This window comes from Lethenteron reissneri, unplaced genomic scaffold, assembly GCF_015708825.2.
Source record: "Lethenteron reissneri isolate LAM-NWPU_2019-01 unplaced genomic scaffold, ASM1570882v1 scaffold_1382, whole genome shotgun sequence".
NCBI classification, from domain to species: domain Eukaryota; kingdom Metazoa; phylum Chordata; class Hyperoartia; order Petromyzontiformes; family Petromyzontidae; genus Lethenteron; species Lethenteron reissneri.
Genome location: NW_026891094.1, coordinates 106,620 through 119,896, shown reverse-complemented (window position 1 = coordinate 119,896; position 13,277 = coordinate 106,620). Strand labels below are relative to the sequence as shown.

General features: G+C 50.2%; 1 protein-coding gene across 3 annotated transcripts; it reads left to right on the top strand.

Annotated features, from left to right (window-relative positions):
* The first annotated feature begins 1,586 nt into the window (after positions 1-1,586).
* Positions 1,587-13,044, top strand: LOC133362136 (F-box only protein 43-like). 3 transcript variants are annotated; one of them, XM_061581093.1, is made up of 6 exons: positions 1,587-1,706; positions 3,643-5,258; positions 7,705-7,905; positions 8,562-8,658; positions 9,086-9,259; positions 9,891-13,044. In XM_061581093.1, exons 1-6 carry the CDS (start codon positions 1,650-1,652, stop codon positions 10,137-10,139), a joined length of 2,394 nt encoding a protein of 797 aa, XP_061437077.1. In that variant the 5' UTR covers positions 1,587-1,649; the 3' UTR covers positions 10,140-13,044. The 3 variants fall into 3 exon arrangements, with proteins under 3 accessions (XP_061437077.1, XP_061437076.1, XP_061437078.1); XM_061581092.1 differs by having other exon boundaries at positions 8,562-8,732; XM_061581094.1 differs by lacking the exon at positions 9,891-13,044 and having other exon boundaries at positions 8,562-8,732; positions 9,086-9,670.
* The last annotated feature ends 233 nt before the right edge of the window (positions 13,045-13,277 follow it).

Sequence of the window (13,277 nt, the reverse complement as noted above, 5' to 3'; positions counted from 1 at the left end):
ATATCATTACTCTACATTACGTGTTTATAAACCACAAATAATATTATAATCATACGTAGATAATGAAGTATTATGTGTTAATCACGGGGGTCAATGAGGGCGGCTGGGGGGGGGGTTGAGAGACCAGGTAAAGGTGTCATCCCTCTCCTTGTATCCAACTCGGGTGGGCGGCTTCTGAGTACACAGCATTATTCACCTTACAATGAAATCAGTTGATTGTACAATTTCGATTTAAAGATTTCGTGACTGCAGGGATTCATCTTCTTGGTTCTTCTTTGAAGGCGCTCTTCTTCCCACCTCCCCCCCTCCAAACCAGCTTAAATATACGCTCCAAGCTTGGTGGTGTTTCATTCTTCACCTGAGGACGGCTGCTTGCGTTGTGGCCGAAACGTCGTGAGAATTATTTTATTATGTTTTATTTTTATTATTTTATTACTTCCCTTCTACGTGACTTTACCGAAAGAACCAAGAAGATGATTGTACAATGTTTACATCATATTCTTGGTTCTTTCGGTAAAGTCACGTAGAAGGGAAATAATAAAATAATATAAATATACTAGCTGTACTACCCGGCTTCGCCCGGGACTTGTATCCACCATGCCCGGCCGCCTTTGTCTCCCCAGTGGCGATGTTAATACGCCACACCAGTTACTCGTTTTGAGGCTGAGTCCCTCCCTCACCGCTCTCCCTCCCTCACCGCTCTCCCTCCCTCACCGCTTTCCCTCCCTCAGCGCTCTCCTTCCCTCACCGCTCTCCCTCCCTCACCGCTCTCCCTTCCTCACCCTCTCCCTCCCTCACCGCTCTCCCTCCCGCACCGCTCTCCCTCCCTCACCGCTCTCCCTCCCTCACCGCTCTCCCTCTCTCACCGCTCTCCCTCCCTCACCGCTCTCCCTCCCTCACCGCTCTCCCTCCCTCACCGCTCTCCCTCCCTCACCGCTCTCCCTCCCTCACCGCTGTCCCTCCCTCACCGCTCTCCCTCCCTCACCGCTCTCCCTCCCTCACCGCTCTCCCTCCCTCACCGCTCTCCCTCCCTCACCGCTCTCCCTCCCTCACCGCTCTCCCTCCCTCACCGCTCTCCCTCCCTCACCGCTCTCCCTCCCTCACCGCTCTCCCTCCCTCACCGCTCTCCCTCCCTCACCGCTCTCCCTTCCTCACCGCTCTCCCTCCCTCACCGCTCTCCCTCCCTCACCGCTCTCCCTCCCTCACCGCTCTCCCTCCCTCACCGCTCTCCCTCCCTCACCGCTCTCTCTCCCTCACCGCTGTCCCTCCCTCACGACTCTGTAGAGGACGTGAAACTTTGATGAATTTACCTCAGAGTCGCGTGGTGGGTGTCGAGGCCTAGCACCGTGCAGAGCCTCCGGCCTCGCCTGATTTTGCCACCCGGCTGACGCTGGGTACGGGTGCCGTTCCCCCCCCCCCCCCCGCACTACAATAATACTGTCTAATCGCTATAATTGAATAATCTACCGACCCTATAATAGTAATTGCACACATTGTGGTGGGGGGGGAGTGAAGAGGACGTGAAACTTTGATGAATTTACGTCAGAGTCGCGTGTTAATGCGTGCGCCTATTTTTAAGGGGAATTAAAAATGGCGTCCACCCCGCGGCGAAGGCGTGGCTACCCGTTGCCAGGGGCAACCGCCGTCCAATGAAAGCGGCGAAGGCGTCGCTACCCGTTGCCAGGGGCAACCGCCGTCCAATGAAAGTGCGTATGGTCCGGCGACACACACACACAGACAGACAGACAGATTCGCGATTTATATATATAGAAAACAATGAAAATTCTCACGACGTTTCGACTGCAACACAATCAATCATCATCAGGTGTGAAATCCACAGCAAGAATTTTTTTTATTTTTTATACTTATATTACTTTATTATTTCCCTTCTACGTGACTTTACCGAAAGAACCAAGAATATGAATCCCTGCAGTCACGAAAGCTTTAAATAAAAATGTTTACATCACTTGTACCTGATTGATTTGTGGATTACATTGTCGTCATTTATGATGTAATTTTCGTGATGGAATCGTCGCAGTGAAAGCGCCAGCATTTATTCATTTCGATTGAAAGCATCATAAGAAGCCTCTTGCAAATTAAAGAATCCCGAACAGATTGAAAGACGAATAGGCTAAAATATAGGATGATGCATTTATGAACTCCCCACTGAAATAAGAGAAACATTGGGAAAACATCACTGAATTTTTCCCACCAATCACAACACGCTTGATAGTCAGCTCTTGACCAAAATCACCATTAAATCGTCCCTTGAGAAGGAAGATTATTGGAAATTATTGTGGTGTTTATAAATGCGTCGACCCTGTTTGGTACATAACGCGTGTAATATTGTAATCCTGAACGGTTTACAAGAGCGTGGTTACGATCCTTGAGTATTCGGGTGATGTGGCTTTGTTTAACACGCCCTGGAGCAATTAATATACAAACGCTAACACCACCACGCCGATTATCATCATTATTGACCTGCTTCATTCTGTGCCGATGGTTGCATTACATTAATGGGGTCTCCGATATCGGGACCACGTGTAAGTTAGTTTAACACGTAGGCTTTCGCGACCAATATCGTCTATAATGGAGGTTAGATCGCGTAAACATATATAAATATGGCTTGGGCCCCGCAGTTATACAAGTATACATTTACGCGATTTAACCCAAAAAAATCTTCTATTATGGACGTGTAAGTTGATTAGCACGTAGGACATTTAAATCCGAGAATAATAAATTATCGCATTGGCAGCTGATCTGCGAAATGTATTCTGCAGCACTGATCATCAAGCCTAAGCAGAGTAAATCTATTGCACTTGAAGTAGTTCACTCTGATTTAAAGCTTTCGTGACTGCAGGGATTCATCTTCTTGGTTCTTTCGGTAAAGTCACATAGAAGGGAAATAATAAAATAAATAAAATAACATAATAAAAAATCGGGCGCTGTCTTTCCGACAGCCCTGTTCTTCACCTGAGGACGGCTGCTTGCGTTGTGGCCGAAACGTCGTGAGAATTGCATTTTATTATGTTTTATTATTTTATTATTTCCCTTCGACGTCACTTTAGCGAAAGAACCAAGAAGATAGTTCACTCTGACTCAGCCGCTGCTCGTCTCAGCGTTGTGAGTGGCTACCGCAGTCGGCTCGCGCGCTCCCAGACGCTTGGCCCAATCGGCTTGTGTGCACTAGCAAGTGCGAATTGTAGCCTGGTAGGGGTTTGGTTGGACCCTTGTCTGTTGTCGAAAATGTAATCGTGCTCGTTGCGCGGGCAAGCCCCCGCGTCCCAGAGGCGCGGAATTTGAAATTTGAGGCGCCAAAAAAAAACCCCGTGGCGTAAGTCTGCAGCGGTGGTGTTGCTATGGGTGAGCAACGGCATCGCGATTCACTCTGCACGATCTGAACGTACAGCGGTGGGGCTTTGGGGCTTTGCTCATGCACCGCTCGACCTGCCTGCATTATATTAAGACCGGTTTATTGTGCAGTTATAGATATTTGCAGGGTTAAGTTAAAATAAAAAACTTTCTCCCCTGGTTTGAGTGTTGGGTAAATCTGAACAGCAGATTAAAAAGCATTTGACTTTTTCACATGGCTACGCATTTGTTAACCCGAGCGCGTTTGTTGCCTTTTGTATTTTTGTTCAGGCAACGTGGACGAGAGGGTGCTCCAGAATGTCATCGAGGCCTGAGTGGCTGACCGGGCTGGCCCATCGGGCCGCCCCACCACGTCCCCAGCCGTGCAACTCTTCGCCGGCACTGACCCGTGGAGGGAAGCGCGAGTCCAGCGTGAGCCCCAGGGCCGTGACGCAGCTCCCCGTGGCCAAGACGCGGCGGCCTCGGCACTCAAAAGCGGTCTCGCGCCACAACAGGGATGATGGCATCAAGTCTGACAGGACCGACAGCGATTCATGCAGCTACACGGATCCGAGTGGCCTTGAGGAGGACGAGGAGGGCTTCTGTGACGATGAGAGGCGTGCGCTGGACCGTGCGGCGGTGCACGAGGACTCGGGCCTGGGCTCCAGCGTCACTGACGACGGCACGGTGTCCCGTGAGGCAGGCGGCGAGGGGTTGGATGCTCCGGGCAGCTCTGTCAGAAGTTGCCCGGGATCGGACGCGAGCGTGGCGGCGTGGTCCCGAACATCCGTGGACTTGGACGACTCTCCCTTCCTGCCGGCTGTGACGAGCAGCTGGAAGCGAGACGAGGACTCTGCGGATTTGGCGAAATCCGGCCGACATAACTTTGCTGCAGGGGAGCGTAACACCCTGGATGAACTTTTGGGCAAAAAGGCAGAGGCCGTCGAAAGCGGCGTGGGCATGGGGACAGAATGCGGTGGTGCCGTGGGCACGCGGCGACCGGACGTGTCCGGCCACGTTGCCCTCCCCGACGCCAGCTTGTTCTCGCCGACTACGGAGAAGCGAGACTCTGGAATCAGACTCACGCCGAACTCCTCCATCCTCGACTACGGCGACGACGGCGACACGAGCGGCCGCGACTCTCTGGATGGTGCCCGCGCGTCGACGTCGCTCTCGCCGCCATTCCTGAAGACGCCGCAGCCAAACCGCAGGGGCCGCGAGCGCGGCGCCAGTTCCGTGTTCCGCACGCCAGTGACGGCGCTCGCGCGCACGTTCAACCTGGACCCGTCATCCCCCGGCGGCTTGCGGTGCTCTCCCTCGCTGGGCGGCAGGGACGCGGTGCCAGGCTCTCCCGCGGTCGACGACGACGGCAGCTTTCGCTGCGTTTTCTCGGAAAGGGGCCGCGTCGTTACGGAGGGCGGCAACGACGCGGATGAGCGCAGCCTGGACGGCTCGGGCGACGACCTCACGCCGGACCTGTGGCCACGTAGCCGCAGACTGGGCCGCTTGCAGAGCCCCTCTACCATCCGCGAAGGCGGCTCCCGGTCGGACGTCGATGACGGCCGGGCGAACGTACAGGTGGCGCGGCACGCGGAGGAGGCGGCGGCGGCGTCCGGGTCGCCGAGCTGCCGTCGAGTGGTGAACACGCGCAGCCAGCGGAGGATGGTCACGGCGAGAGACGGCGTCGCCAGTGCCGCCTTGAGAAACGCCGCCGTGCACACGGCGCCCCCGTGCGTGTCGCGCCATGCCACGCCACCCACGCGCGCTGGCGTGGTGAGCGCCGATGCGGTGCTCACGCCCGCCCTGAGGCTGCAGCAGGAGGTGGCGTGGCGGTTCTGTCAGGGCCTGCAGGAGGCCACGCCTGTGGGGGCTTCGGGTCGAGCATCGACGTCGGCGTGGAGGCACAGGTACCCGTAGGGCATCGTGACTCTCTCCGGTGCTGTTCATGTTGTTTCAGGGTGTTCTTGAGAGGCCGCTCTAAGCACATTTCATCTATTCAGATCAATATTTTTCACAGTATTTTATATTTTCTCATTTTATCCCAATTGAGCTATTTTTGGCATGTCATAAGACATAATCCATTGGTAACTTGCTGAGCAATGCACCTCTTTGTGTGAACGAATAGCTCACGGAATCAGATACCACAAAGTTACCTCTGGTCCACATAGTTGGGGGCAGCACTTTCCCACCTGTGCTATCACTGAAAATATTTTGAATTCTCAGTGCTTGGAATTGTCAAATTTAGTGAACAACCAAATTTTATGCTGTGTCTTTTTGTACAGTCTTCGGTTCTTCCACCAAGAGCAGGAACTCTCTGCCCGTGAGATCCCAGTTTTATAACAGGCAGCTGGCTGGACTACAACCCCAGGATCTCAGCAGTTCCAGCTCCAAGTTCTGACCTGAGCCACCCAGTCGCCGCCTAACATAGAGATAGTTTTTATGCTAAAAATACGTGAATTGAATCCTACCTTTCAGGATTGACCCTTTACATTCGACGCTAAATATTTTCTGCTGTTACATTGAGGTTAGCGGAGCCAACATAATTGTACTAAAAAAGTCTGAAGCAATCCAAACGAGGTAGTTAAATCAAGTGATATTTAAAAACACTTCTTTTTTAAACACGCTTTAATGAAATGTACCGTACGAGTAATGGCAGAACTTCACGACTCGAGGAAGTGGCCCCGAAGCTTGCCACGGCGTAAGGGACCGTGGTGATTTACAGCCAACGTGAGTTGATTGTGGGCAATTAGACCCAAGCCGAAACACAAGATATACAAAAGATTGTTTAAAAAATATATATTTTTAATGCTAGAATATAGTATTGTCATCAGTATGACATACGTATACCCAGTTTGCAGTCGATACCACATTGGGAAGTGGGGTAAAATAGAGTTACAAGATTTGAGGATACGGCAATAGACAGAGTTGAGGATACAAGAGACAGTGTGAGTTAAATGAAAGCGTGTAAAAAGAGAAGATAATCAGACCATGAAACATGAATTGTGATTTAACACGTGGCAGGCTTTCGCGACCAATATCATTCATAATCAACGTTTTTGGGTTTAGATCGCGTTATTTATTAATGTGTCGTAACCCTCCACCACCCGACACGGCCAATCAGTAAAAAAGTGTCACGTTGACAGAAGACAAATAGTTCACTGCTTTAGCCCACCGGTGTGTTGAAGCGAATTGCCCGATGATGCTGGATGCAATTACCAGCGAAACGTCGTACTCAAATTGTAAATGTTGTGGTTTCACGCTTCAACACACCGGTGGGCTAAAGCAGTGAACTATTTTGTCTTCTGTCAACGTGACACTTTTTTACTGATTGGCCGTGTCGGGTGGTGGAGGGTTACGACACATTTATAAATAACGCAGCGATCTAAACCCATAAACGTTGATTATGAATGAATTATGATATTCAGCAGATCACCATGGCTGTGTAAATGCCAACTAAATGAAGCAATCTATGTTTTATATGGAGCGTCCTTTATTAACCCTGCAAAGCATCACTGCTGCGGGTCGAGGGGTGGTCATGCAAACAAAACATCTGTCTTGTGTTGAGTGTGCTTTCACAAGCAGGTGTGCTCGACTGTTTAGTTTGGATAGCATCCAGAGGGCTTCACAATATCCATATTTCATTCTCAAAGTGTTTAAATTCTGCTAGACTATTTCATTTAAATGTGGGATTTGGAAACCAGATTAAGAGAACTTACACCAGAAAGACGTAAACGCTAAAAAAAATAGTCGTCTACATCAGGCCCCTAAAGCACAAGGCAGCCGCAGTCAGCATCGCTGGCTCTGCTTTAGTAATGATTCTTCACATTTTTAAATCCTTTATATTAAGTTCACTTGCTTGCTTGCTTGCGCGCTTACGACCGTGCAAATCTTTCGGTCGTTTTTTAACCCACTTCCCGTGATCCAATCGAGCTGACATTTTGCACACAGACTCGTTGTGCGTGACAATTTATTTTCGTGAAACATTTTTTACAAAATTTTACACTTTTTAGGAATTTTTTTTTCATATTTAATTTAAAATACCAATGTGATAAAAATGAAACTCTTACTCAAGAAAAACTGAAATGAATAATAAAATAAAACCGATGCCACGCATATAAAGGATTTATAGTGAAAAACGTTGTTTTTACGGGTTAATTTTTGGTGTGTACTATTAAACTATAAAATCCACTTGCAGGTTTAGTCTCGCAAAAACACACACAACCAACCAAGCGGTGACTGGCACTGCCGTCCGTCCTTGTGGTGGTTGCTCGCCGAACAATCGCATTGGGACGTGCCACGTGGTTTGAACGTTGCCGCGTGCTGATTGGCTCTCCCGTTTCTTCCCGACGGCAGCCCGGCGCAGCTCAACGACGCGATGAAGCAGGCGCTCGCTTCCGTGCCCGTCGCCCTGAGGGAGAGCCCCTCGCTCAAGCAACTCATTGGACGTGAGATGGGCTGCAAGTTCCTCGACATAATCGCCGCGCTGGAGGAGAAGGGCCTCAGGCGCGTGGTGTGCCAGCTGCTTGGCTACCTGTCGGCGGCGGACCACGACAGGTACGCAAGTGGTGGGGCCCACACCCTCCGGAGGCTGCTCTGGCCACAAGAGGGAATGAGCCATTTAGACTCGCTCGCTCCCCTTGCCTGTGGTCACAGCAGTTCATGTACCAGACTTTACCACACGGTGTCATCAGCTGGGACCGTCACAGCCAGATTTGCTGTATCAATACATGGGCTGCAAGATTTGCTGTGTCAATACAGTTAAAGATTTGCTGTATCAATACAGCAAGTCTCTGGCTGTGACGGTCCCACCTGATGACGGAGACTTGTGTTGCCTCCGAAACGTCGTGATGTTTATTATTTTATTTTTATTAATTTTAATTTCATTTTTTTACCTACATGGTGACTTTACCGAAAGAACTAAGAGTTTGAATCCTTGCAGTCACGAAAGCTTCAAATCTAGAAATTACCACACTGGTCGGTGCCGGTTGGTGAAGGCTCCCCAGGACTGCTTGAGATATCGATTCTCACGTATGTGATCTGCTGCCAGGTTCATTGTGTAGTGTGCCTACTCCTGTGCTACTACTTCACCACTTCTAATAGCAATATTGCTATTTATTTGCCCAATAAAGTCTCACAACTCGGGACTGCCAACTCTGTTATGGGGACAGGTGAAAGGCACACGTGGCTAAGTGGTACGTGTCTTGCGGCAGGTTGTGCCAAGTGAGCGCAGTGTGGCGCGCTGCCGTGGACTGGGGGCGGGCGCTGGGGCTCTTGACTCCCAAACCGGTGCCCGTGATCTGGCACAAGGTACGTGTGGGGCCAGTGAGCGTCAACGACTCCAGCCGCTTGGTGTGCGGCCACGCAGAAGTCACGTCATTTACGTGAGGCTTGAGCTCATTTTACACTTATTGATGCGAATTGAAAGTAATCAATTCTCAGAACCGTGTTATAACAACGCAGTACAACACGGCAAAATCTGAATGCAACGTGATGTCAGCTGTAACCATGCACAGTGCTCCATAGGTGGCACTAAACCCATTCTACTTAAAGCATACATTAGGAATCTTCATTTATCCTGGAGATGTCAAAGTGGGGAAAAGGTCACATGACAATTAGCCAATGACCATATTCAGCCCATGATCCATTCACTGAAATCTATTGCAGTGGGGCAGCAGTGGAGACGTTCGTTGCGGGCTGCTTGAGCGTAACCTCGTTGTGACTCTTCCCTCCCCAGGAGAACGTACCAAACCCGTGGGCAGGCGACGACGTGGCTGACGCACGTTGGCACCAGCCGGTGCCCAGGGGCAGTCCCTTGGTACCGTCCGGCCAAAGCCTCGCGACGCCGTCGCCCACGAATGGGCAGGCGGCGAGCAGCCGAGCGAGCAGCCAGCACGAGCGCTTCGTGGCGGTATGGAGACACTTGTGATGGGGGGGCAAGGCGATAGTGATTCTGTCATGTGATGGAAAAATACGAGTAAGCTTTTCCCCTATTCTGGCAATAAAACAGGTGTTAGGGTGTTCAAATATCAAATAGATACCCACTGCAAGGCATCAAGCCGCATTAACCACACGTACTTGTGGGAAACATGAAATGTTACTGTCAATTCACCTTAATTTATATTAACTCGAATACTCGATGTTAAATTCTATCAGGTACGGGGAAGTAGAAACTGCATTTCCCATAAATATAAATATGCTAAATTCCTCTTGATATGCAAATTCTTTTGCCAAGACGCCCTTTCTCCCCCCCCTTCCAACCCAGCTTATATACATGCTCCAAGCGCGTGTGCTGTTTCATTCAGACGCTGTCGCCTCGACAGACCTGGTCTTCACCTGAGGACGGCTGCTTGCGTTGTGGCCGAAACGTCGTGAGAATTATTTTATTATGTTTATTTTTATTATTTTATTACTTCCCTTCTACGTGACTTTACCGAAAGAACCAAGAGGAAGTAGAAACTAGGTGCCTCCACTTCAGACACGACAATATATCCCTTCAACGCTTTGTCATCGCGCCCTTCTCTCTCCGTCCACCGCCGCAGGTGGGCCGCACGCTCCACAGCGACGAGTCGCTGCGCAAGTGCCCGCGCTGCCAGTCTCCGGCGCGCTTGCGCCGCGCGGAGGAGCGGGCGCTGTGCACGCGGGAGTCGTGCGCGTACGACTTCTGCGCGACCTGCTGGTGCCCGTGGCACGGGTCACGCCCGTGCAGTCCCGCGCGGACGGCGCGCCGGGGGCCGTCGGAGGCGCTGCCCGGCACCAAGCGGAGCAAGCGCAACCTGAGGCGGCTGTGACGCGGCGGGGCCCGGGGGGGTTGGTGGCGGTGGGGAGGAGGAGAGCTGCCAACTCGGACGTTTCATTTCTTCCGCCGAGAGATGTTTGAATGTGCGCCACACCGGCTATGGTCACGACCCCCGCCACCGCCACCACGCCCCCCCCCCACCGCCCCCCAACCTGGACACGCCTGTGGACACCTCAAGTCGACCGGGTTAGGTCGATGGACTCGGTGCCTGCGTCGCCTTCGTGTTGTCGGCCTCTCAACGAGGTCACTGGATACTTTTATCGAAGACTAGGTGAGAGATTGAGAGGAATGCCTCTATTGCTAGTGTGACCTGGGTAAGCGACATTAGTTTTTAAACTAAATACAAAAGTCAGTCCTAAAGGAATGAGTTTTACATTTAGAAATGAAAGAACATGGCATCCAGCTGCTTGTGAGATCCCTTCAAGTGATCTCCTCGCCACACGACCAGCACGCACAACACTTCGCTATCGCACGTCCTGCTGTACAGATGTTCATCGTATGCCGATCAAACCGAAATGTTTAATTCTCAGAGCTGGAAATTTGGAAGATTATGTGAAAAGCCAAATATAATGATGGTTTTCGTGCATACAATGTGTTAACTTACCTGTGCTGTGCATTATCTGATGTACATATCAGATTATGATGGCAAACGCGGTTAAATGAAGTGAATACCAAGGGTTCGTGAATTTCGATTCGACCTATGAGATGGTCACCTCCTTTCGCCAAATAGGTTCAGAAGGTGGCATTTTCGGGAAGAAGAAGAAAACACGAGGCCTTGTGGTCTAACGAACGTGAATATGACGTGAATCGCAGGCTGCGTATGTACGCACGTGCCCGCGTCTCTCCTCCCATCGCGTGGCTCGGCTCGGGATGGAGTTGGATTTTAAAGCGCGTCGCTGAAGAATTCCTGGCGCCGACGTGCGGAGGGGAAGTTGTCCGCGTCGCCGCGAATGCGTTGGGCAGCTAGCGCCTCGTGTGCACTGGACAACGGACGGCACATCTGTCGGCGCGTATTGGTGATGCTCGCGGGATGACAGACTGCACGAGCGCGATCAACAAACGCCGCCTTTGCGCGCGAAGCGTTACGTGGAATGGAACGGTGCTGACACGGCTGTCGTTTCCGTCGTGGCTCCTTCGAGCACGGAGGAACATTGGGAACGTTTGTCGTCTTGCCACTGAATACCGTCACTTTATTAGGAAGAATGTGTTGATTGCAGTCGTCGAAGTGTTCTCTGTCATTGCCTCAAGGCCAGTTGGTGGGTTGGCCGCAGTTGGTGAGATGTTAGAAGGTTAAGAAACTTGACGGTGGCCACCCGCTTGGCACGGTGTTACTCACGGTCGTGCAAAGCAGTCGTGGTGATTACCCAGCGGTAGCCGGCGATGATCTCCTTAAGAGACAGCCGCTGTCACAGTATGCAGGCTGCGTGTGGACAAAGCGAGCGGACACTGCACACGGTGTTACAAATGTTCTAAGGGTGACGTTCTGAAGGGAGTTGACATTCTGCGCCCTATCTGGAGCAATGAAGACTGACCAGCATTGGAGCTGATGTGCGTGTGTACAGCACTGCTTTGGCAATCCCTATGTAAGTCGCGGCGAGCGTCACCCGATGTGCTCAGGATAAGGATGACACGTGCATTAATGCGTTATGTATATAATTCTGCAATCGTAATCGCATGTACGGTGTAAACTTGAGCTTTGTATTTGCCTGGTTAGTGTTTGTAAAGGTTCGGAGTTTTTGGTGAATCTGGATCATCTGGTTTCTGTCGACCGAGCGGCGTCATGCGCACAGCCTCATTTCCCCAAGGTCTTGTTCACAATTTGAACGCAAATTTTAATCCCATAGTCCACATTTAGACGAATGTTTATGCGATCAAGATGCTGTGAATGGCCCAGTGCCTCCCACGTAGTTACTGGAAAAGTAACAACTTTAAAGCCCAATTTTAACCATTAAATATTGTTAATGTCCACACATGGCTCCTCAGCATAACGGACTAGTCATTTTAATCTGTTCGTTGTTTTCTTATTGAATAGTATTCCCTCTCTGAACCGTTCCGGAGATGCTGGTGAATAGCCAATGTCGCGGAGAATGAAAACCGATCATTTTAATTAATGACCTTAAATAATCAATCTCGTCACTTTATCACATTCTTCCTCGGTCACTTGATCTCATATCACTTTCTGTCTGTCTCGATGCGGCCGTGCAGCGTTCCAGATGCGATTCAACGGATAGCCCAAAGTCACGGACAACACATTCGTGAATGGCGAGGGAGCGCTGTGTTTAATGTTGTTAAGTCGACTTGAGACATTGCTGTGCCACGTGCCTTATACGCCTGTGTGTGTGTCTGTGAGACGGGCAGTTTCCCATCTCTGCATCACTGCCTTGCCACGTGGACCGACCCTTGTTCTGCTTCAGCTCGACCCACTCGGCCTTTTACGTGAAAGACCGTGACAACCCCTTTCAAGTGAAACGGCTTATAATAGTTGTAACATTATATTGCCCACCAACCCTGGGGTCGGTCAGAGCTTTGCAGCATTTGAGAAATAAGTAAGTTTGTAACCTGTTTCTATGCAATGATTAGTCCTATCGGTTGCAATAAACTTGCTTATTTCTCCTAATCTAAAATGTATCTGGAGGCAAGGATTTGGACTTTATTTTTAATGGTTGGACTTGAAGCTGAAAAACTGCGAGTATGAGAGGCCACTCGTGACACGTGATGAATGTATTTTCATACAATCACTTTTTTAATGTTTTCTTTGTGTTGCCGTGAATGCTCAAAGAAATCCGAGTGAAGGTTTTTTAAAATTAATTTATGATGTGTGATATTGTACCTTCATTTACAGCGTGCAGTTTTAATAAAGTGTCGTTAAATTTCGATTCAAAGCTTTCGTGACTGCAGCAGGGATTCATATTCTTGGTTATTTCGGTCAAGTCACGGAGAAGGGAAAAAATAAAAAATAAAGTGTCATTCATTTCCTTTGGTGGTAATGGCTGTGAATTGTGCAATGTCGACGTTAAACAATTCCCAGAGCACACGTGCACTAATGCGTCTGTGGTAGTCCCTTAATTATCATTAAGATAATGATCTTACACTCTTCTTCCTGATTTCTTGCCAATGCCATCCAGTGGGA

What these genes read in the sequence shown, in the direction of transcription:
- LOC133362136 (XM_061581092.1), top strand. Translation starts at nt 1,650, where the DNA reads ATGAAAGCGGCGAAGGCGTCGCTACCCGTTGCCAGGGGCAACCGCCGT. An exon ending in ACGTCGGCGTGGAGGCACAG is followed by an intron (nt 5,259 to 7,704) that starts GTACCCGTAGGG and finishes TCCCGACGGCAG; the next exon opens with CCCGGCGCAGCTCAACGACG. An exon ending in TCGGCGGCGGACCACGACAG is followed by an intron (nt 7,906 to 8,561) that starts GTACGCAAGTGG and finishes GTCTTGCGGCAG; the next exon opens with GTTGTGCCAAGTGAGCGCAG.